This window comes from Bombina bombina, chromosome 5 (genome assembly GCF_027579735.1).
Source record: "Bombina bombina isolate aBomBom1 chromosome 5, aBomBom1.pri, whole genome shotgun sequence".
Taxonomy (NCBI): Eukaryota; Metazoa; Chordata; class Amphibia; order Anura; family Bombinatoridae; genus Bombina; species Bombina bombina.
The window spans coordinates 1,005,154,480-1,005,179,522 of record NC_069503.1 but is presented as its reverse complement, the minus strand read 5'-3'; the positions used below and the strand labels follow the sequence as shown (position 1 = coordinate 1,005,179,522).

At 38.3% G+C, this 25,043-nt stretch overlaps 1 protein-coding gene across 2 annotated transcripts in view; it reads right to left on the bottom strand.

The window, feature by feature from the left end:
* The window catches only part of VPS13B (vacuolar protein sorting 13 homolog B), a 1,996,594-nt gene that overhangs the window by 549,408 nt on the left and 1,422,143 nt on the right, over positions 1 to 25,043 (bottom strand). For both annotated transcript variants that reach the window (XM_053715243.1, XM_053715242.1), the window contains exon 31: positions 24,816 to 25,019. In XM_053715243.1, the coding sequence (XP_053571218.1) occupies positions 24,816 to 25,019 (204 nt within the window). The remainder of the gene's footprint in view (positions 1 to 24,815; positions 25,020 to 25,043) is intronic.

The following is a 25,043-nucleotide window of genomic DNA, read 5'->3' as shown; positions in this document are numbered from 1 at the left end:
TCTATGATGTCCGATTCCCAACCCACCAACACAGACAAGCAATATTCTGTCCAAATCTGACACAAATCTACATCTTACAGTTAGACAAAACCTGTGAAAGTGTTTTTTTTTTAAACACAAATTATTCAACACTGTGGTCACTGAAGAGGTAGAAAATACATCTACTAAACAACTGAACTAAAGACTATTCATAATGCTGTCTTCATGAGTAATATATAATATATCATACATTATTTATATATATATATATATATATATATATATATATATATTAAAGCATTCCTCATCTTTGCACAGCCAACGTTATTAAATTAATATAATATCAGTATGCCAACCAACTGTTCATAACCAGATACACAGGGTACTCACATAGGGTTTCAGCACTCTGTTGTGCTGATAGGAGCGTTCTGGAGACTCTCAGTGCTCCAGTTGCTGGTCTCACACAGCGATGACGGTATTCAATAGTTTGCTACTTCCATATGCGGTTTAGTTTAAAAACAAATTTTAATATAAAACCAATATTGTGCACAACAAATGGGGTTACAGTAGTTTCATGTAAACACCCTGATATTGCAAAACGTTTCTCGGCACTAGAGGCCATTTGTTGTGCACATTATGGTTTTATATTAAAATTTGTTTTTAAACTAAACCGCATTTGGAAGTAGCAATCTATTGAATACCGTCATCGCTGTGTGAGACCATCAGCTGGAGTTCAGTGAGCTGGAGCACTGAGAGTCTACAGAACGCAACCCTATGTAAGCACCTTGTGTATCTGGTTATAAACAGTTGGTTGGGAAAATGATATACACATGAAGCACCTTTTTTGTCTTTAGGTCATTTATAGATCTTCATCAAGACCCATTTGGGAACTTAGCAGGGGAGCAGCTATGTCATGTATTGTCGGGAACTTTGAGACACCCACTTCATTCACATTTGTACTACCCTATCTTTTTATGTATATCGTGGAATTTATAAGCACCTAATTATAAAAAAATGTATATACAGATATTTCTTATATCTTTCAGAAGTTTAATTTGTGTTGGGGTACTAGTGCCCACTGCCCCATAGGGGTTCTTAGTAACCAAGGAATTTATATTATAATTTATATATTTATAACATTTAAACCTGTAAATGTCTGCCTTTATATAAGCCACTACAGACAGCCGCTTATCACATGCTTTTTTAATAGCTTTTTACAACAAGAGACTGCTAATCCATGTGGGCCATATAGATAACATTGTGCTCTCTCCAGTGGATTGTGGATGACACAGCAGTAATTAACTAAAATGCAAGTCAATAGATAATGTGATCAGGAGGCTGTCAAAAGATGCTTGGAAACAAGGTAATCAAAGAGGTTAAAAGTATATTGATATAACTGTGTTGGCTGTGCAAAACTGGGGAATGGGCAATCAAGGGATTACTATTAAATTTCTACTCCTAATCAACTACATATATATATTTTTTCAAACTTTTTGTTCATCCATTATGAACATTTCATGTAGACAGAGAGGTTAAATATACCCTCTATATAAATACTCTTTTAGTAATCTCCTCTTTTGATATTTAGCACTCTCTCATTGTAAAATAAGACACCTCTATACACATCCGGTTATAACATAAACCGGTAGTGGACATGTTACATTAATGTAACTGATATAAAGCTCGATCATCAATTTCAGTATTTTATAAGTATATATATATATACACCCTGTATCCATCTGTATAATATAGTTCTAGCAAGCTATCTATAGATACAACGGATCCTATACACAGTCACAAGTCCGTCTTAGAGTAAACATCCGGTTATACCGAAATCGGAAATGACGTCACAAGTCCGAAACCGGCAATGACGTCGCGCTAATACGGACAAAGAATAATGAAACAAATAGTGGATCGATAAGCCTATTGGTGTTCCACATCGACTAACATAAAACTTAGACCATACATGGGACCATCAATCCCACAAATGTTCTTTATCACTATATACTTTTAATTTTATAGGCAAATAATCGTCTTTTAATAAATACCCAAAAGACATCAGCACAAACAGGAAGGGGGCGTTCCAAATAACTTTGGTGCCCAAACAGACACAATTGAATCTAGTTTTTACCCTATATAAGCTTCCAGTAAATACAAAGTTGTATAGTCTTGAGAAAGGCCGAAACGCGTCAACATATTACTGGTGAGCCTATTTTTAATATTCTAAAAAGGTGTTTTAAACTTTATTGCACTATTGTTAATTCTGTTTTTTACAGGTTCAGGATGTTATTTTTTGCTATTTTTTAGGAAACAAGATTCCAGTCTAATCACCTCTATATACACACTTTATATAATTATTTTTCTTTTTATATTAAGAACCTCACTATTTCATCTGGAAATATCATTTTGCTTTTTGCAAACTTTTTTCACCCTTTTGGAGATTTTATATGCAGAAACTCTCTTCTACAGCACCACATAAAGCCTTTGTCTACAGCACTATTTTCACTATTTTTAATTTTTTGTTTTTGAAGACACATCAGGAGATTGTTGTAATCACCAATGAATTTTTTAATTTTTTCTTTTTACACACATATATATATACAGGGAGTGCAGAATTATTAGGCAAGTTGTATTTTTGAGGATTAATTGTATTATTGAACAACAACCATGTTCTCAATGAACCCAAAAACTCATTAATATCAAAGCTGAATAGTTTTGGAAGTAGTTTTTAGTTTGTTTTTAGTTATAGCTATTTTAGGGGGATATCTGTGTGTGCAGGTGACTATTACTGTGCATAATTATTAGGCAACTTAACAAAAAACAAATATATACCCATTTCAATTATTTATTTTTACCAGTGAAACCAATATAACATCTCAACATTCACAAATATACATTTCTGACATTCAAAAACAAAACAAAAACAAATCAGTGACCAATATAGCCACCTTTCTTTGCAAGGACACTCAAAAGCCTGCCATCCATGGATTCTGTCAGTGTTTTGATCTGTTCACCATCAACATTGCGTGCAGCAGCAACCACAGCCTCCCAGACACTGTTCAGAGAGGTGTACTGTTTTCCCTCCTTGTAAATCTCACATTTGATGATGGACCACAGGTTCTCAATGGGGTTCAGATCAGGTGAACAAGGAGGCCATGTCATTAGATTTTCTTCTTTTATACCCTTTCTTGCCAGCCACGCTGTGGAGTACTTGGACGCGTGTGATGGAGCATTGTCCTGCATGAAAATCATGTTTTTCTTGAAGGATGCAGACTTCTTCCTGTACCACTGCTTGAAGAAGGTGTCTTCCAGAAACTGGCAGTAGGACTGGGAGTTGAGCTTGACTCTATCCTCAACCCGAAAAGGTCCCACAAGCTCATCTTTGATGATACCAGCCCAAACCAGTACTCCACCTCCACCTTGCTGGCGTCTGAGTCGGACTGGAGCTCTCTGCCCTTTACCAATCCAGCCACGGGCCCATCCATCTGGCCCATCAAGACTCACTCTCATTTCATCAGTCCATAAAACCTTAGAAAAATCAGTCTTGATATATTTCTTGGCCCAGTCTTGACGTTTCAGCTTGTGTGTCTTGTTCAGTGGTGGTCGTCTTTCAGCCTTTCTTACCTTGGCCATGTCTCTGACTATTGCACACCTTGTGCTTTTGGGCACTCCAGTGATGTTGCAGCTCTGAAATATGGCCAAACTGGTGGCAAGTGGCATCTTGGCAGCTGCACGCTTGACTTTTCTCAGTTCATGGGCAGTTATTTTGCACCTTGGTTTTTCCACACGCTTCTTGCGACCCTGTTGACTATTTTGAATGAAACGCTTGATTGTTCGATGATCACGCTTCAGAAGCTTTGCAATTTTAAGAGTGCTGCATCCCTCTGCAAGATATCTCACTATTTTTTACTTTTCTGAGCCTGTCAAGTCCTTCTTTTGACCCATTTTGCCAAAGGAAAGGAAGTTGCCTAATAATTATGCACACCTGATATAGGGTGTTGATGTCATTAGACCACACCCCTTCTCATTACAGAGATGCACATCACCTAATATGCTTAATTGGTAGTAGGCTTTCGAGCCTATACAGCTTGGTGTAAGACAACATGCATAAAGAGGATGATGTGGTCAAAATACTCATTTGCCTAATAATTCTGCACTCCCTGTATATATACATTTTTTATTGGAACTTTTTATTGGACATTTTGAACATTTGTATTTGCAACACAAACACACGGAATCAACACCACCAAGTCACCACCAAGTCACCTTTTAGGAACATTTTATATAGATATGAATAGCTATTTACACACTGTATGTTAAACATCTATGTGTAACATTTCTGTAAATTGCCACAAAGTGTAACATTTTTATGCATAACCACGGTGTGGTCTATGCAGTGACTACCTCTTTGTGACTATCAAATTGCATTTTATTTATCTATTGTATTCATTATATCAAATTGCATTGTATTTATCTATTGTATTCATTATATTTTACTGTTTATATGTATATCATGGATCCATGAAGTTTTTTAACATTAAATTGTATTGTAATTGATTTTAATTTATTGCTATAAATTAAAATGTAAACCTTTATCACATCCACCTTAGCCTTTTTGCTTATAGCGCTCACTTCCCTATTCAATATATCTAATAAAGGGATTCTCTATCTTTTTAAACAATAACAATTGTGGAGTTGACTGTACCTTTAAGTCAAGTCAACTAGAGTTGTAAACATCTACAATGGTTCCTCATTCTATGCATGGCTGCTAATACGTTTTTCTTACAATTAATACATTTTTGCACAGCTTTGTAGGTTCTGATAATAAGGAATGCCACAAAGTGGGCATAAGAATACACCTTAATCTTTAACACCTGAGAGGAGACAAAACCTTTATCAATATTAATTTTGTCTTTGTCTGTAAACATTACAAATGGGGGAAAAAAACTTTGCTAGAAGCCGAAATCACATTTGAAGCATGTATGCATCAACCACAAAGAGAGTAGGATATTTTACTCATTTAAACCAGTATTAAAAGCACACAGACAGATGGCTACAGTAGCAATTCAGTGAAAGAATTAATAATGATATTCTAATAATCCTATTTAGAATATTACAAAGTTGACAAAGTTGCTTCTATTGTTTAGTAGGGATGGGCGAATGTTTCTAAAAATTCGACATTTAAAACAAATTTTTATACATTGGTTCGTTTGAATTTTGAATGTTTATATAACATTCTATTTTAAAATTTTCGTTTTCGAATTTTTCAATAAAATTAGAAAATATTTGTTCGAATAATAGAATGTTTAGCTATTTTCATTCAATTTCTAAATGTAATATTCAAATTTGAATGCTACATTCGAATTTGAATGTCACCTTTGAATTCAAAATAGTATTTCTAGTCTACAACTGTGTTTAATAAATGTAATATTCGAATTTGAATGCTACATTCAAATTCAAATGTCACATTCAAATTCCAAATAGTATTTCTAGTCTAATACTGTGTTTTATAAATGTAATATTTGAATTTGAATGTGACATTCAAATGTGACATTCAAATTCGAAATAGTATTTCTAGTCTAATACCGTTTTATAAATGTAATATTCGAATTCAAATGTCACATTCAGGTTTGAATGTCACATTCTAATTCGAAATAGTATTGCTAGTCTACAACTATGTTTTATAAATGTAATATTCGAATTTGAATGTCACATTCGAATTTGAAAGTGACATTCAAATTCAAAAGTCACATTTTAATTCGAAAGTGACATTCAAATACGAAAGTGACATTCGAAAACTGTAAATAACATTTGATAATAGAATTTTTAAGAATATGTAAATCGAATTTCTACAATAACATTTGTTCTAACATTCAAATTCGAATATAAACACATTCGCCCATCCCTATTGTTTAGCATTACATTTACTGTAAGACAGCTGGAGGGTGTGGCCTGCAAAGCCATGTAACAAAAACATAATTTATGCTTACCAGATAAATTCCTTTCCTACCGGATAGGGAGAGTCCACAGCTTTATTCCTTACTGTTGGAAAATACAACACCTGGCCACCAGGAGGAGGCAAAGACACCCCAGCCAAAGGCTTAAATATCACTCCCACTTCCTAATTACCCCAGTCATTCAAGGAAAAGTAGGAGAAACATTAGGGTATGAATGATGCCGGAAGAATAAAATAAATAATAGGGGAACGCCCATAGACAAGAAAAAACGTGCGGGGGCCGTGGACTCTCCCTATCCGGAAGGAAAGGAATTTATCTGGTAAGCATAAATTATGTTTTCATTCGTAATATAGGGAGAGTCCACGGCTTCATTCCTTACTGTTGCGAAAACTATACCCAAGCTCCAGAGAACACTGAATGAATAACGGGAGGGAACAAAAAGGAAGAGGCGGACCTGCCTGCAAAACTTTTCTCCCAAAAGCTGCTTCAGCTGAAGCAAAAACATCAAAACTTGTAAAATTTTAAAAAAGTATGTAAGGAGGACCAGGTAGCTGCCTTACAAATCTGATCCATAAAGGCCTCGTTCTTAAAGGCCCAAGAGGAAGCAACTGCTCTAGTGGAATGAGCCGTTATCCTCTCAGGACGATGTCCCGCTGTCTCGTAAGCTAAGCGGATGACACTCCTTAATCAAAAAGATAGGGAAGTCGAAGTAGCCTTCTGTCCCTTACGCTTCCCCGAATACACAACAAACAAGGAGGAAGATTGTCTAAACTACTTAGTGGCCTGAAGATAGAACTTCAAGGCGCGAACCACATCCAAATTGTGAAGTAAGCGTTTCTTCAATGAAGAAGGATTTGGACACAAGGAAGGAACCACAATCTCCTGATTGATGTTACGATCTTACACAACCTTAGGAAGAAAACCTAATTTAATACATAAAACTGCCTTTTCTGCATGAAAAATCAGATAAGGGGGTTTACATTGCAAAGCAGAGATCTCAGAAACTCTGTGCGCAGAGGCAATAAAAAAGAACCTTCAAAGATAACAATTTAATGTCAACGGAATGCAGAGGCTCAAACGGAACCTGTTGCAAAACCCGAAGAACAAGATTTAGGCTCCAATGAGGAGCCCTAGATCAAAACACAGTTCTGATCCTAATCAGAGCCTTAACAAAGGACTGCACGTCTGGAAGCTCAGCCAGTCTCTTGCGCAATAAAACCGACAGGGCCGAAATCTGTCTCGACAGAGAACTAGAAGAAAGGCCCTTCTCCAGCCCATCCTGGAGAAAAAATAAGATCCTGGCAACCTTAACTCTGTGCCAGGAAAAACCACGCTCTTCACACCAGAATAAGTAGGTTCTACACACCTTGTGGTAGATAGGCCGAGTAACTGGTTTATGAGCTTAAATAAGAGTATTAATGACACTCTCAGAGAAACCTCTCTTGGCTAAGACTAAGCAGTTAATCTCAAAGCATTTACCCTGAGATAATCTAGATTTTGATGAACAAACGGACCTTGTATCAGAAGGTCTTTGCGACAAGGTAACTTCCTAGGAGGAGATGAGGACATCCCCACTAGATTGCCTGCTGAGAAAATCCGCCTCCCAGTTGTCCACACCCAGAACATGGATCGCTGACAGCGAACAGCTGTGGGCCTCCTCCCACTCCAGAATCTGAGATACTTCCTTCATCGCCAAGGAACTTCTCAATCCCCCCTGATGGTTGATGTAAGCCACCGAGGTTATATTGTCCGATTGAAATCTGATAAACTGGGACGAAACCCAGAAGTGGAAAAGCCTTCAAGGCCTTGAAGATTACCCATAGTTCCAAAATATTGATCGGGAGGGAGGACTCCTCCTGAGTCCACAACCCCTGTGACTTCCTGGCACCCCAAACAGCTCCCCAACCGGAAAGGCACAATCTCCCACGATGGTCTTAAGAAGCATGTCCCTCGGGACAGACGATCTAGACAGAGCCACCAAGAGAGCATTTCTCTCGACTGGTTTCCCAATGCAATCTGTTGAGACAGTTCTGAATGATTGCCGTTCCACTGCCTAAGCATGCACAGTTGTAAAGGTCTGAGACGGAACCTGGCAAAAGGAATGATGTCCATGCAGGACACCATGAGACCAATCACCTCCATACACTGAGCCACAGAGGGATTCAAGGAGGTCCGGGGGGCAAGACATGCTAAAGTTAGCTTGCAAGGTCTCTGGTCTGTAAGAAATATCCTCATGGATATGGAGTCTATTATAGTACCCAGGAATTCCACCATGTGATCGAAGAAGACTGAGAAGCGACTCAGAGAATTCTTCTGCAAGATGAAAGGAGGGTGCTTGCACCAGAATAGCATCCAAGTATCGGGCTACTGTAATACCCTGAGTTCCTGCAACAGCTAGAAGAGACCCCAGAACCTTCTCAAACAGGAACTGAAAGTGTTCCCTGTGGGTTGGAACATGAAGGTAAGCGTCCTTCAGATCTTTTGTGGTCATAAACTGGCCTTCCTGAATTAAAGGAAGGATGGACTTTATCATCTCCATCTTAAAGGAAGGGACACTGAGAAATTTGTTTAAGCACTTTAGGTCCAGAATTGGACGGAAAGTTCCCTTCTTCTTTGGGATCACGAAAAGGTTTGAATAAAACCCAAAATCTCTTTCTTCGATAGGCACAGGGATAACAACTCCTAAGGAGGATAGATCCAGAACGCAAGGGGTGTAAGAGTCCGGACGTAGTGGCTATCAGCTATATACAAAGTCTTATAGGAACTTTTTTTTTTTTTTTTTTTTTTTTTTATTATACACAACATAAAATCACATTTACATACAACATTTATACAAAATCTTATACAGGCTTCGAGTGTAATCTTATACCACATATATCACCTGGTTAACTTACACTCATATCTTAGATTGCTGTCCCATTTGTGGGGGGGAAAGAAGAGGGAGAGAGGAAAAAAAAAAAAAAAAGGGGAACAAGGGGGAGCAAACCCCTCCTCTCTCCTCGCCTCTATCCATTCTCATCTCTGCTTGAAATATTCTTCCCAATAGAAACGGATCAACTGAAATATATGTTCCCTTTTTGTTTTTAAATAAGCATATTCTTCAAGTACTAAAAGCTCATTGATTCTAGAATATACTACTTCTCTGTCAGGAACATATGTTTTTTTCCAGTTTCTAGCTAATGTAGACTTTATGCCATTTAGTATATACATTATCAGTTTAGCTCTTATTTTACATATGTTTTTAATAGGTTTATTTAAAAAAGCAGTGTATATATCTAATTGAAACTCCTTTTTCCCACTTATCTTATGAATGCATCTCGAGACTTCTCCCCAGACTGATTTAATCATAGGGCAATCCCACCATATATGTTGCATACTACCTATCATACCGCAACCTCTCCAGCAATGATTAGAGGCGTTTGGGTAAATACTGTGTAACCTAGCCGGGGTTAGATACCATCTTGTCAAAATTTTATAATTTAGTTCTTGTATATTAGAGGATGAGGACGAACTAGCTGTATTTTTATATATATTTATCTATTCTGATTCCTCTAATTGAAACCCTGTTTCAACTTCCCATTTTTGTACATATCCATATTTTATACTCTCCTCTGATTCCGCAAGAAGTTTATAACTGAATGAAATAGTATTTTTTATAGGGATCTCCTTAAGGCAGACTTTTTCGAAATTAGTCAGTTGCCTAGTTAAATTCGCTCTTTCTGGGTGATGTTCTAGAAAGTTTTGCAATTGTAGATATTTTAACCAATTTCTATGGACACCTTTAGCCAAATTCATTAATTCCCCTTGAGGCTTGAGTTTACCGTTTTCTATTAATTGGATTAAAGGTATAGAGTCTTGTTGGGCCTGTTGATTATGATACCTAGAGATATGTCCCCCTTGAAATTCTACATTAGTTGTTATTGGTATTAAAGGGGATGGAATTGTTGATATATTAGATGAGTCTTTTATTATCCTTTCCCAGTTTTTAAAGGTATGTTTAATCATTGGGAATTGCTTAATGCTTGATGGTCTCCCTTCTACTGAAGTCCATATAATTTTTTTCAGTGGTTGTTGGGATATTAAATTATTTTCTAATTGTATCCATGCTTTGTTCTTGTCGTTAGTGTGCCAATCCAAGATTCTTTGTAATGTTATTGCCCTATGGTAATTTTTAATATTTGGAACTCCTAGACCCCCTAAATTCTTAGGCTTAGATAGTATAGAACTTTTAATTCTGGGTTTTGTTTGTTTCCAGATAAATGAATTTATGATTTTCTGAAGGTTAATACAGTATGTATAGGGAATATTTATGGGTACTGTCTGAAATATATATAAGATACGTGGAAGAATATTCATTTTTACCGTATGTATTTGGCCTACCCAAGACAGAGTTTTTGATGACCAGTTTTTTAGATCTGTTTGGAGATTTACTAACAGCTTGGAATAGTTCTCAGAAAAGAGTTTAATATCGCTTGGTGTTAATTGTACCCCTAAATATTTTAACGAGGGTTCTTTCCATATAAATGCACTGTGTGTTTTACATTCTTGATAGTCCCTCTTTGATAATGAGATCTTAATCGCCTCTGATTTGTTTTTATTAATTAAAAAATTGGAGTGTATCCCATATTCCTGAAGTAAATGTTCCAAATTTATAACAGACCGCACTGGCTCCGTTATTGTTAATAGGACATCGTCTGCATATAGGGTTACTTTATATTCTTGGTCCCCTATTTTTATGCCTTTAATATTTCTGTCTACTCTTATTTTTATTGCTAATATTTCCATAGATAACACAAACAACAGGGGTGATAGGGGACACCCCTGTCTTGTGCCATTAGAAATTTCGAGTGAATCGGAGAGTATACTATTGATTTTCACTTTGGCCGAGGGAGACTTATATAAATATGATATACATTGTCTAATATTTTCCCCAAAACCAAATTTTTTAAGTGTTAACTGCAAAAAAGACCAATCTAGTCGGTCGAAAGCCTTTTCGGCATCTAATGATAGTATTACTGATGGTATTCTGTGTAATTTAGCGTATTTTATTAGGTGCAGAGCTTTGATAGTGTTGTCTCTGGCTTCTCTTCTTGGGACAAAACCGACCTGATCACTATTTATAATTTCAGGTAGCAATTTATTTATTCTATTAGATATTAACTTAGCGTATATTTTCACATCATTATTCAACAGCGAGATTGGTCTATAATTTGCTATTAAACTGTGATCTTTATCTGGTTTGGGTAAAACAATTATCCTTGCTTCTAGCATTTCTTTAGAGAAAGCCGATTCCGGGCTGAGAGAATTAACCCCTTAATGACCACAGCACTTTTCCATTTTCTGTCCGTTTGGGACCAAGGCTATTTTTACATTTTTGAGGTGTTTGTGTTTAGCTGTAATTTTCCTCTTACTCATTTACTGTACCCACACATATTATATACCGTTTTTCTTGCCATTAAATGGACTTTCTAAAGATACCATTATTTTCATCATATCTTATAATTTACTATAAAAAAAATTATAAAATATGAGGAAAAAATGGAAAAAAACACACTTTTTCTAACTTTGACCCCCCAAAATCTGTTACACATCTACAACCACAAAAAAACACCCATGCTAAATAGTTTCTAAATTTTGTCCTGAATTTAGAAATACCCAATGTTTACATGTTCTTTGCTTTTTTTGTAAACTATAGGGCCATAAATACAAGTAGCACTTTGCTATTTCCAAACCATTTCTTTTCAAAATTAGCGCTAGTTACATTAGAACACTGATATCTTTCAGGAATCTCTGAATATCCATTGACATGTATATATATGTTTTTTAGTAGACAACCCAAAGTATTGATCTAGGCCCATTTTGGTATATTTCATGCCACCATTTCACCGCCAAATGCAATCAAATACAAAAAATCGTTCACTTTTCACAAATTTTTTCACAAACTTTTGGTTTCTAACTTAAATTATTTACAAACAGCTTGTGCAATTATGGCATAAATTGTTGTAAATTCTTATCTGGGATCCCCTTTGTTCAGAAATAGCAGACATATATGACTTTGGCGTTGCTTTTTGGTAATTAGAAGGCCGCTAAATGCCACTGCGCACCACACGTGTATTATGCCCAGCAGTGAAGGGGTTAATTAGGGAGCATGTAGGGAGCTTTTTGGGATAGTTTTAGCTTTAGTGTAGTGTAGTAGACAACCCCAAGTATTGATCTAGGCCAATTTTGGTATATTTTATGCCACCATTTCACCGCCAAATGCGATCAAATTAAAAAAAAAGTTAAATTTTTCTCAATTTTAGGTTTCTCACTGAAATTATTTACAAACAGCTTGTGCAATTATGGCACAAATGGTTGTAAATGCTTCTCTGGGATCCCCTTTGTTCAGAAATAGCAGACATATATGGCTTTGGCATTGCTTTTTGGTAATTAGAAGGCCTCTAAATGCCGCTGCGCATCACACGTGTATTATGGCTAGCAGTGAAGGGGTTAATTATGTAGCTTGTAGGGAGCTTGCAGGGTTAATTTTATCTTTAGTGTAGAGCTCAGCCTCCCACCTGAAACATCAGACCCCCTGATCCCTCCCAAACAGCTCTCTTCCCTCCCCCACCCCACAATTGTACCCACCATCTTAAGTACTGGCAGAAACTCTGCCAGTACTAAAATAAAAGGTATTTGGCCATTTAAAAAAAAACAAAACATAATTTATGTAAGAACTTACCTGATAAATTCATTTCTTTCATATTAGCAAGAGTCCATGAGCTAGTGACGTATGGGATATACATTCCTACCAGGAGGGGCAAAGTTTCCCAAACCTCAAAATGCCTATAAATACACCCCTCACCACACCCACAATTCAGTTTAACGAATAGCCAAGAAGTGGGGTGATAAAAAAGTGCGAAAGCATATAAAATAAGGAATTGGAATAATTGTGCTTTATACAAAATCATAACCACCACAAAAAAAGGGCGGGCCTCATGGACTCTTGCTAATATGAAAGAAATGAATTTATCAGGTAAGTTCTTACATAAATTATGTTTTCTTTCATGTAATTAGCAAGAGTCCATGAGCTAGTGACGTATGGGATAATGACTACCCAAGATGTGGATCTTTCCACACAAGAGTCACTAGAGAGGGAGGGACAAAATAAAGACAGCCAATTCCTGCTGAAAATAATCCACACCCAAAATAAAGTTTAATGAAAAACATAAGCAGAAGATTCAAACTGAAACCGCTGCCTGAAGTACTTTTCTACCAAAAACTGCTTCAGAAGAAGAAAATACATCAAAATGGTAGAATTTAGTAAAAGTATGCAAAGAGGACCAAGTTGCTGCTTTGCAAATCTGATCAACCGAAGCTTCATTCCTAAACGCCCAGGAAGTAGAAACTGACCTAGTAGAATGAGCTGTAATTTTCTGAGGCAGAGTTTTACCCGACTCAACATAGGCAAGATGAATTAAAGATTTCAACCAAGATGCCAAAGAAATGGCAGAAGCTTTCTGGCCTTTTCTAGAACCGGAAAAGATAACAAATAGACTAGAAGTCTTTCGGAAAGATTTAGTAGCTTCAACATAATATTTCAAAGCTCTAACAACATCCAAAGAATGCAACGATTTCTCCTTAGAATTCTTAGGATTAGGACATAATGAAGGAACCACAATTTCTCTACTAATGTTGTTGGAATTCACAACTTTAGGTAAAAATTCAAAAGAAGTTCGCAACACCGCCTTATCCTGATGAAAAATCAGAAAAGGAGACTCACAAGAAAGAGCAGATAATTCAGAAACTCTTCTGGCAGAAGAGATGGCCAAAAGGAACAAAACTTTCCAAGAAAGTAATTTAATGTCCAATGAATGCATAGGTTCAAATGGAGGAGCTTGAAGAGCCCCCAGAACCAAATTCAAACTCCAAGGAGGAGAAATTGACTTAATGACAGGCTTTATACGAACCAAAGCTTGTACAAAACAATGAATATCAGGAAGAATAGCAATCTTTCTGTGAAAAAGAACAGAAAGAGCAGAGATTTGTCCTTTCAAGGAACTTGCAGACAAACCCTTATCTAAACCATCCTGAAGAAACTGTAATATTATCGGTATTCTAAAAGAATGCCAAGAAAAATGATGAGAAAGACACCAAGAAATATAAGTCTTCCAGACTCTATAATATATCTCTCTAGATACAGATTTACGAGCCTGTAACATAGTATTAATCACAGAGTCAGAGAAACCTCTGTGACCAAGAATCAAGCGTTCAATCTCCATACCTTTAAATTTAAGGATTTCAGATTCTGATGGAAAAAAGGACCTTGCGACAGAAGGTCTGGTCTTAACGGAAGAGTCCACGGTTGGCCATCCAGACAAGATCCGCATACCAAAACCTGTGAGACCATGCCGGAGCTACCAGCAGAACAAACGAGCATTCCTTCAGAATCTTGGAGATTACTCTTGGAAGAAGAACTAGAGGCGGAAAGATATAGGCAGGATGATACTTCCAAGGAAGTGAGAATGCATCCACTGCCTCCGCCTGAGGATCCCGGGATCTGGACAGATACCTGGGAAGTTTCTTGTTTAGATGAGACGCCATCAGATCTATTTCTGGAAGTTCCCACATTTGAACAATCTGAAGAAATACCTCTGGGTGAAGAGACCATTCGCCCGGATGCAACGTTTGGCGACTGAGATAATCCGCTTCCCAATTGTCTATACCTGGGATATGAACCGCAGAGATTAGACAGGAGCTGGATTCCGCCCAAACCAAAATTCGAGATACTTCTTTCATAGCCAGAGGACTGTGAGTCCCTCCTTGATGATTGATGTATGCCACAGTTGTGACATTGTCTGTCTGAAAACAAATGAACGATTCTCTCTTCAGAAGAGACCAAAACTGAAGAGCTCTGAAAATTGCACGGAGTTCTAAAATATTGATCGGTAATCTCACCTCCTGAGATTCCCAAACTCCTTGTGCCGTCAGAGATCCCCACACAGCTCCCCAACCTGTGAGACTTGCATCTGTTGAAATTACAGTCCAGGTCGGAAGCACAAAAGAAGCCCCCTGAATTAAACGATGGTGATCTGTCCACCACGTTAGAGAGTGTCGAACAATCGGTTTTAAATATATTAATTGAGATATCTTTGTGTAATCCTTGCACCATTGATTCAGCATACAGAGCTGAAGAGGTCGCATGTGAAAACGAGCAAAGGGGATCGCGTCCGATGCAGCAGTCATAAGACCTAGAATTTCCATGCATAAGGCTACCGAAGGGAATGATTGTGACTGAAGGTTTCGACAAGCTGCAATCAATTTTAGACGTCTCTTGTCTGTTAAAGACAGAGTCATGGACACTGAATCCATCTGGAAACCCAGAAAGGTTACCCTTGTCTGAGGAATCAAAGAACTTTTTGGTAAATTGATCCTCCAACCATGATCTTGAAGAAACAACACAAGTCGATTCGTATGAGATTCTGCTAAACGTAAAGACTGAGCAAGTACCAAGATATCGTCCAAATAAGGAAATACCACAATACCCTGTTCTCTGATTACAGACAGAAGGGCACCGAGAACCTTTGTAAAAATTCTTGGAGCTGTAGCTAGGCCAAACGGCAGAGCCACAAACTGGTAATGCTTGTCCAGAAAAGAGAATCTCAGGAACTGATAATGATCTGGATGAATCGGAATATGCAGATATGCATTCTGTAAATCTATTGTGGACATATAATTCCCTTGCTGAACAAAAGGCAAGATAGTCCTTACAGTTACCATCTTGAACGTTGGTATCCTTACATAACGATTCAATATTTTTAGATCCAGAACTGGTCTGAAGGAATTCTCCTTCTTTGGTACAATGAAGAGATTTGAATAAAACCCCATCCCCTGTTCCGGAACTGGAACTGGCATAATTACTCCAGTCAACTCTAGATCTGAAACACAATTCAGAAATGCTTGAGCTTTTACTGGATTTACTGGGACACGGGAAAGAAAAAATCTCTTTGCAGGAGGTCTCATCTGGAAACCAATTCTGTACCCTTCTGAAACAATGTTCTGAATCCAAAGATTGTGAACAGAATTGATCCAAATTTCCTTGAAAAAACGTAACCTGCCCCCTACCAGCTGAGCTGGAATGAGGGCCGCACCTTCATGTGGACTTAGAAGCAGGCTTTGCCTTTCTAGCTGGCTTGGATTTATTCCAGACTGGAGATGGTTTCCAAACTGAAACTGCTCCTGAGGATGAAGGATCAGGCTTTTGTTCTTTGTTGAAACGAAAGGAACGAAAACGATTATTAGCCTGTTTTTACCTTTAGATTTTTTATCCTGTGGTAAAAAAGTTCCTTTCCCACCAGTAACAGTTGAAATAATAGAATACAACTGAGAACCAAATAATTTGTTACCCTGGAAAGAAATAGAAAGTAGAGTTGATTTAGAAGCCATATCAGCATTCCAAGTTTTAAGCCATAAAGCTCTTCTAGCTAAAATAGCTAGAGACATAAACCTGACATCAACTCTGATAATATCAAAAATGGCATCACAGATAAATTATTAGCATGCTGAAGAAGAATAATAATATCATGAGAATCATGATGTGTTACTTGTTGCGCTAAAGTTTCCAACCAAAAAGTTGAAGCTGCAGCAACATCAGCCAAAGATATAGCAGGTCTAAGAAGATTACCTGAACACAGATAAGCTTTTCTTAGAAAGGATTCAATTTTCCTATCTAAAGGATCCTTAAACGAAGTACCATCTGACGTAGGAATAGTAGTACGTTTAGCAAGGGTAGAAATAGCCCCATCAACTTTAGGGATTTTGTCCCAAAATTCTAATCTGTCAGACGGCACAGGATATAATTGCTTGAAACGTTTAGAAGGAGTAAATGAATTACCCAATTTATCCCATTCTTTGGAAATTACTGCAGAAATAGCATTAGGAACAGGAAAAACTTCTGGAATAACCACAGGAGCTTTAAATACCTTATCCAAACGTTTAGAATTAGTATCAAGAGGACCAGAATCCTCTATTTCTAAAGCAATTAGTACTTCTTTAAGTAAAGAACGAATAAATTCCATTTTAAATAAATATGAAGATTTATCAGCATCAACCTCTGAGACAGAATCCTCTGAACCAGAAGAGTCATCAGAATCAGAATGATGATGTTCATTTAAAAATTCATCTGTAGGGAGAAAAGTTTTAAAAGATTTTTTATGTTTACTAGAAGGAGAAATAACAGACATAGCCTTCTTTATGGATTCAGAAACAAAATCTCTTATGTTATCAGGAACATTCTGCACCTTAGATGTTGAGGGAACTGCAACAGGCAATGGTACATTACTAAAGGAAATATTATCTGCTTTAACAAGTTTGTCATGACAATCAATACAAACAACAGCCGGAGGAATAGCTACCAAAAGTTTACAGCAGATACACTTAGCTTTGGTAGATCCAGCACTAGACAGCGATTTTCCTGTAGTATCTTCTGACTCAGATGCAACGTGAGACATCTTGCAATATATAAGAGAAAAAACAACATATAAAGCAAAATTGATCAAATTCCTTAAATGACAGTTTCAGGAATGGGAAAGAATGCCCAAGAACAAGCTTCTAGCAACCAGAAGCAATAAAAAAATGAGACTTAAATAATGTGGAGATAAAAGCGACGCCCATATTTTTTAGCGCCAAAACATTATTTGGCGCCTAAATGCTTTTGGCGCCAAAATGACGCCACATCCGGAACGCCGACATCTTTGGCGCAAAATAATGTCAAAAAAATGACGCAACTTCCGGCGACACGTATGACGCCGGAAACGGAAAAGAATTTTTGCGCCAAAAAAGTCCGCGCCAAGAATGACGCAATAAAATGAAGCATTTTCAGCCCCCGCGAGCCTAACAGCCCACAGGGAAAAAGAGTCAAATTTTTGAAGGTAAGAAAAAAATGATTAATTCAAATGCATTATCCCAAATATGAAACTGACTGTCTGAAAAATAAGGAAAGTTGAACATTCTGAGTCAAGGCAAATAAATGTTTAAATACATATATTTAGAACTTTATAAACAAAGTGCCCAACCATAGCTTAGAGTGTCACAGAAAATAAGATTTACTTACCCCAGGACACTCATCTACATGTTTGTAGAAAGCCAAACCAGTACTGAAACGAGAATCAGCAGAGGTAATGGTATATATAAGAGTATATCGTCGATCTGAAAAGGGAGGTAAGAGATGAATCTCTACGACCGATAACAGAGAACCTATGAAATAGACCCCGTAGAAGGAGATCACTGCATTCAAATAGGCAATACTCTCTTCACATCCCTCTGACATTCACTGCACGCTGAGAGGAAAACCGGGCTCCAACTTGCTGCGGAGCGCATATCAACGTAGAATCTAGCACAAACTTACTTCACCACCTCCATCGGAGGCAAAGTTTGTAAAACTGAATTGTGGGTGTGGTGAGGGGTGTATTTATAGGCATTTTGAGGTTTGGGAAACTTTGCCCCTCCTGGTAGGAATGTATATCCCATACGTCACTAGCTCATGGACTCTTGCTAATTACATGAAAGAAACGTTTTTTTACTTGCATTTTTCTGCAATCAGTTCTCTGCATTGTTAGCATGTTAGATAATATTGGGTCTGCACCTATTCTATGCATTTCAATCTGCAGTGATTAATAAGCAGTTAGGCACGTTCACCTCAAGCAGCTGGACAGGAAGATAATAGGGAAGTGGCTGCTCCATAGCTAATGTCTGTTCTGTGTACACAGATCAATTTCAGACCTGTTAAGTTGCATAACTTTGCTGCAAAACAAGAGGACAGCTCCACCTACTGGCTATTTTAATTACTGCACATGACTGAAAAAAAGGTTGTTATTCTGAAACTGCACAAATTGAACCGGCGTAAACCGAGGGCCATCTGTATTTTGTAATTTTATATTTTATTTTTTATTGAATATAGTACAATCAAACTAAAGAAATGACCGGTCATATTATGTAAATTTTAAAGAGAATTTTATGAGCAATACAATTATAAGATTGTTATAAATATTTATTAAACTGTTTTTTGGTATTTCGATATCCTTTGTTAAAGATTTTGTTTTATGTAAGCACATACAACACATTTTAATTCAACTATCTTTTGATATTATAGCCAGCCTTTGTTGAAAATTCTATTCTTTTTTATAGTTATTATTATTATTTTATTATTATCGGTTATTTGTAGAGCGCCAACAGATTCCGCAGCGCTATTAACAAAGGCGGAGTACAAAAAAAAAAAAAAAAAACAGTTATAGGGATCAAATGGGTAGAGGGCCCTGCCAAGAGTTGCACTGTTGTAGTCAGCTCTTGAGAAGGTGATCAACAAACAGGTGGACTCTTAAGCTTATATGCTAGGGGTTTCAGGGGATAGCAATGGAGGAGAGGAACTGGTATAAAGTAAGGTTAGCGTAGGTTGTATGCATCCCTGAACAGTAAAGTCTTTAGGGAGCACTTGAAGCTTTTAAAACTAGAAGAGAGTCTTGTGGAGCGAGGCAGAGAGTTCCACAAGATGGGAGCCAGTCTGGAGAAGTCCTGTAAATGGGAGTGTGATGAGGTGACAAGAGAGGAGGAGAGTAGGAGGTCTTGAGCAGAGCGAAAGGGACGGGAAGGAGAGTATCTGGAAACAAGATCTGAGATATAGGGGGGAGCAGTGCAGTTGAGGGCTTTGTATGTCAGAGTGAGAATTTTGTGTTTGATCCTAGAGGCAAGAGGAAGCCAGTGAAGAGATTGGCAGAGAGGTGCAGCAGATGAAGAGCGACTTGTAAGGAAGATGAGTCTGGCAGAGGCATTCATTAAGGATTGTAAAGGAGCTAAGCGGTAGGTGGGGAGACCAGAGAGGACAGAGTTGCAGTAATCGAGGCGGGAGAGGATGAGAGTGGATTAAAATCTTAGTTGTGTCTTGTGTAAGGAAGTGTCTAATTTTAGAGATGTTTTTAAGGTGGAAGCGGCAGGCTTTAGCCAAGGACTGAATGTGAGCAGTGAAAAAAAGATCTGAGTCAAATGTGACCCCGAGACATCGGGCATGCGGGGTAGGGGTAATGATGGAGTTGTCAACAGTTATAGAGAGATTGGGGGTGGAGAGTTTTGAAGAAGGGGGGAAAATAAGGAGCTCAGTTTTGGAAAGATTTAGCTTGAGGTAGTGAGAGGACATCCAGTTGGAGATGTGAGAAAGACAGTTAGTGACACGAGTTAGCAAGGAAGGAGAAAGGTCTGGTGCAGAGAAGTAGATTTGGGTGTCATCGGCATACAAATGATATTGTAAACCATGGGACTTTATTAGGGAACCTAGTGATGACGTGTAGATTGAGAAGAGAAGGGGACCGAGGACAGAGCCTTGCGGTACTCCGACAGAAAGTGGTGACGGGGCAGAGGAGGTCCGAGAGAAGGCTACAGTAAAGGTACGGTTTGACAGGTAGGAAGAGAGCCACGAGAGGGCTGTGTCACATATGCCGAAGGATTTGAGGGTTTGGAGCAAGAGAGGGTGGTCAACAGTGTCAAAGGCTGCAGACAGATCAAGAAGAATAAGCAGATTTGATTTTGCTGTAGTTATCCTTTGTTAAAGATTTTGTTACATGCAAGCACAAAATAACATATTATAGTTATCCTTTGTTGAAGATTTTGTTTTATGAAACCACAAATAACAATTTTTTTTCAAATTTTTGATATCATAGTTACCCTTTGTTGAAAATGCAACAATTTTTTGATAACATATTTATTCTTTGTTGAAGAATTTGTTTCATGCAAGCACAAAAATAGTTATCCGTTGTTTAAGATTTTGTTTCATGCAAGAACAAATGACACATTTTTAAATTATTTTCTATTTTATTATTTTCTATTTTATATCGGCAAATAAAATTTGCAAACACACTTTGCACACATTTTTGCAATCATTTTGCAAATATTTGAAATTATAATTAACCCTATAGCTTTTTTCTAGCGCACATATACACTATTTTCTATCCAAAAAAAATCACCTTTTTTTTCTGTTGTGAGAAAAGGGTAGACAGATTCGAGAGAAGGAATCTGCCCCTTGGTGAATGAAATTTAAAGCCTATCTTGTATCCCTGAGATACCACCTCCAGGACCCACGGATCCTGTACGTCCTTGAACCTGGCGCCTGAAAAAAAGAGACAGTCTGCCCCCTACACGATCCGATCCCAGATCGGGGGCCACTCCTTCATGCCGATTTGTTTTCGACGGGCTTCTTATTCTGCTTATTCATTGGATAACTGAGACATAATAGCTAAATCCAATCAATATTTAGATTACTTCGGGTCAGGAGAGCTATGTTTAACCTTTCTCTTGCGTTTGTTAGAGCGAGGTAATGCACTGAGGGCTGCAGACACCGCCGTTTGTAACTGCGCGGCAAAGTCCACAGGAAAAAGGCCCCCTCCGGATGGAGCATTAGATATGCTACGGGGAACTGCACGTGGAGTGGATAATGTAGCAAAGGTAGTAATCTCACGGGACGCCGAGTCCTGAGAGGTAGACGGCTCAGAGGTGTCAGACTTTATAATGGTGTTAAGGCATGTGGAACATAATTGAGTGGGGTGGGGGAACCACGGCCTCCTCACAATATAAACAGGCATTATTTAGTACAGAAGGAGTACCTTCTAAAAATGTCAGAGTCCTCCATAGCTCAGGTTATACCCACAGAAGGACACACAAAAAAAATGTTTTTTATTATAGAAAGCTGCACCTTTATACTCACTCACACTCACCACCTCCTAGACCCAGACAGTTAACAGAGGAAATGCTCATCTCAGGTTCAAGTATCAGCCGGAATGGAGGAAATTAACGTAGACCACACCCGGTCATATGGAGTGCAAGACAGTACTTCCCCTGTTATTACAAGTAGGCACAGGGATAACAACTCCTAAGGAGGATAGATCCCGAACGCACCCTAGAATGGCATCCCTCTTTTCCGGTCTGGTAGAAAAGATTCGAGAGAAGAAATCTGCCCCTTGGCGGATGAGATTTAAAGCCTATCTTGTATCCCTGAGATACCACATCCAGGACCCCCGGACCCTGTACGTCCTTGAACCAGGCGTCTGAAAAAAGAGACAGTCTGCCCCCTACACGACCCGATCCCAGATCGGGGGCAGCCCCTTTATGCCGATTTGTTTTCAACGGGCTTCTTATTCTGCTTTGGATTTATTCCAGGACTGAGCCGGCTTTCAAGTACTCTTGGGTTACTCTGGCTTGGAGGAGGATTGTTGTCATTTGTCAGAATAAAAGGAATGAAAATTAGAAGAATGTCGTCCCTTAGACTTGTTCTTCTTATTTTGCGGTAAGAAGGTACCCTTGCCTCCGGTAACCATAGAAATAAGGGAGTCCAGGCCTTGACCAAATAAAATATTTCCCTTGAAGGGAAGAGAAAGGAGTCTGGACTTAGAAGTCATATCCACAGACCAAGACTTCAACCAGAGCGCCCGGCGGGCTAGGACCGCAAAGCCAGAGGCCTTTGCATATGGCGAATAATTTGCATGTTCGCATCACAGATAAAAGAATTAGCAATTCTCAGAGCTTTAATTCTGTCTTTAATTCTGCAGTCGCCAGTTGAAACTTTTTAAAAGTAGACGAGGGGGAAAAGGAAGAACCAATTCTTTCCCATTCGTTCTTAATAATGTTCGCCATCTTTAACAGCACAGAAAAAGTCAAAGGGACTTTCCTATCTTCGTAAGCTCTGTCTAATTTACGTATCATAGATTCTTCAGGCAGCGCGGCCTCTGGAACCTCTAACGTAGACAGAACCTCCTTTACTAAAAAACGCAAGTGCTCCGCAGCAGGAGCTTAAACGCTAGGGACTCCGACCCAGAAAGTTCACCCTCTGAATCATTGGATAACTGGGACATAATAACTAAATCCGATCAATATTTAGATTATTCTGGGTCAGTAGAGCTATGTTTAACCTTTCTCTTGCGTTTGTTAGAGCGAGGTAATGCACTGAGGGCTGCAGACACACCGCCATTTGTAACTTTTCGGCAAAGACCGCAGGAAGAAGGCCCCCTCCGGATGGAGGATTAGATAAGCTACGGGGAACTGCATGTGGAGTGGATAATGTAGCAAAGGCAGTAATCTCACGAGACGCCGAGTCCTGAGAGGTAGACGGCTCAGAGGTGTCAGACTTTATAAAGGTGTTAAGGCATATGGAACATAATTGAGTGGGGTGGAAAACCACGGCCTCCTCACAATATAAACCGGTATGATTTAGTACAGGAGTAACTTCTAACATGTCCGAGTCCTTCATAGCTCAGATTATACCCACATAAGGACACACAAAAAAACTTTTTTTATTATAGAAAGCTGCACCTTTAAACTCCCAATGGCTGGGGCACTCACCACCTCCTAGACCCAGACAGTTAACAGAGGAAACACTCTCCTCAGGTTCAAGTTTCAGCCGGAATGGAGGAAATTAACATAGACCACACCCAATCACATGGAGTGCAAGACAGTACTTCCCCTGTTATTACAAGTACAGCAAGTAATAGAAGCTGTGCAACACTTTCAAAAACGAAAGTAAAACTTAAAAGTGAAACCTGTTCAATCCAGCCAAAAACACACAGTCTATTAGTCCAGGAAAAAAAATCACACAAAGCAGCATGTAAATATTTATTTACACTGATTAACCGCAATTGTTTAATACCTCCTTCAGAGGAATTTAACCCTGTATTCTATCAAGGTATAAAGTAGCCACACTGTGACCCTGTTATAGCGTTTTATGTGTAAATATTGAAACAATCTTACCTCCAGGATCCATGCTGTTGAACAGAACACAGCCTCTCAGGTGTGACAGTCTTATAGCAGCGCTCCTGACATGGATAGACTTGAGTGAGAGAAAGCAGGCAGTGAAACTCGTCAACACTGATAGCTTAAGAGCTGTTAGCAGTAGTCTGGATGGTTTCACAGAAAAACTTTCCCTGCATCTCCAGACTATAACTTTCATCAATACTCTCACTGAGAGGTTGACATGATTACTTAAAACTCTAGACCTATCTCGAAGGGCTGATACCCTTTTTCATGACTCTCCAAATCTTCTGAAATTTTTCTGCACCTCCTAACGTGACAAAAGGCAAATAATGAATAGGGTAATGAGGAAGTGGGAGGGATAGTTAAGCCTTTGGCTGTGGTGTCTTTGCCTCCTCCTGGTGGCCAGGTGTTGTATTTCCCAACAATAAGGAATGAAGCCATGGACTCTCCCTATCATAGGAAGGAAAATACTCTAGAGTTATTTCTGCAGGACAATCATCCCTGTCCTCTTGCGTTAGCTAAAATTGAAGGAAATTGTTCACTTACCCTATTGGTGGAACCATGTTTATGTATAAATACATAATAAAAACAATGCAAAAGCATTTAGGGCTAGATTACAAGTGGAGCGCAAAATATGCTGGTTATTTATGGCGTGTCCGCAAACAAGATAAATTAGCGCTCCACTTGTAATCTAGCCCTTGCTTTCCATTCCACATGAGTAGTAGATTTTTTTCTGACAAATTTCAAAATTAGTTTAATTTTCTTTCCCACTGCAACATGTGACAGTCATCAGCCAATCACAAAATGCATATACGTATATACTGTGAATTTTTGCTCATGCTGATGCCTCAGAAAGTGTATATAAAAAAAAATGATGCATCATAAAAGTTAATTGAATCATAATAGTTTAATTTTTACTTTAGTGTCCTTTTAAGATTTGTAATAAAGCGAGGCTTTGCATTTTAGTTAATAGCCACAAAAGTAAAAAAAAAAAAAATAGGCATGCTATTTAACTGTTTAACTGCCATGGTGTTCTAAACTAGATCTCTGTGTCCATTTAAAGAAATGTTCCTTCACCATAAACATATTGCTAAGTTGGACATTAAACTGTACCTGCTGGCCATGTTCCATTCCAGTGCTGGATTCTGAGAACTTCTGTCCCCTTCTGCCAGCAAACCTCCATTGTTATTTTCCTTCTCTGGTTTCAGCTGGTCCCACTGAGCCGTTCCAATATTAATAGACTGCAGGTCAATTTGGTATTGCCGGTCTTCAACTTCAGATCCAGGGTCTCTTAATATTCCCAAATTCAAAGCTCGTCTGGGAAGGAAAGAAAATAAAAAA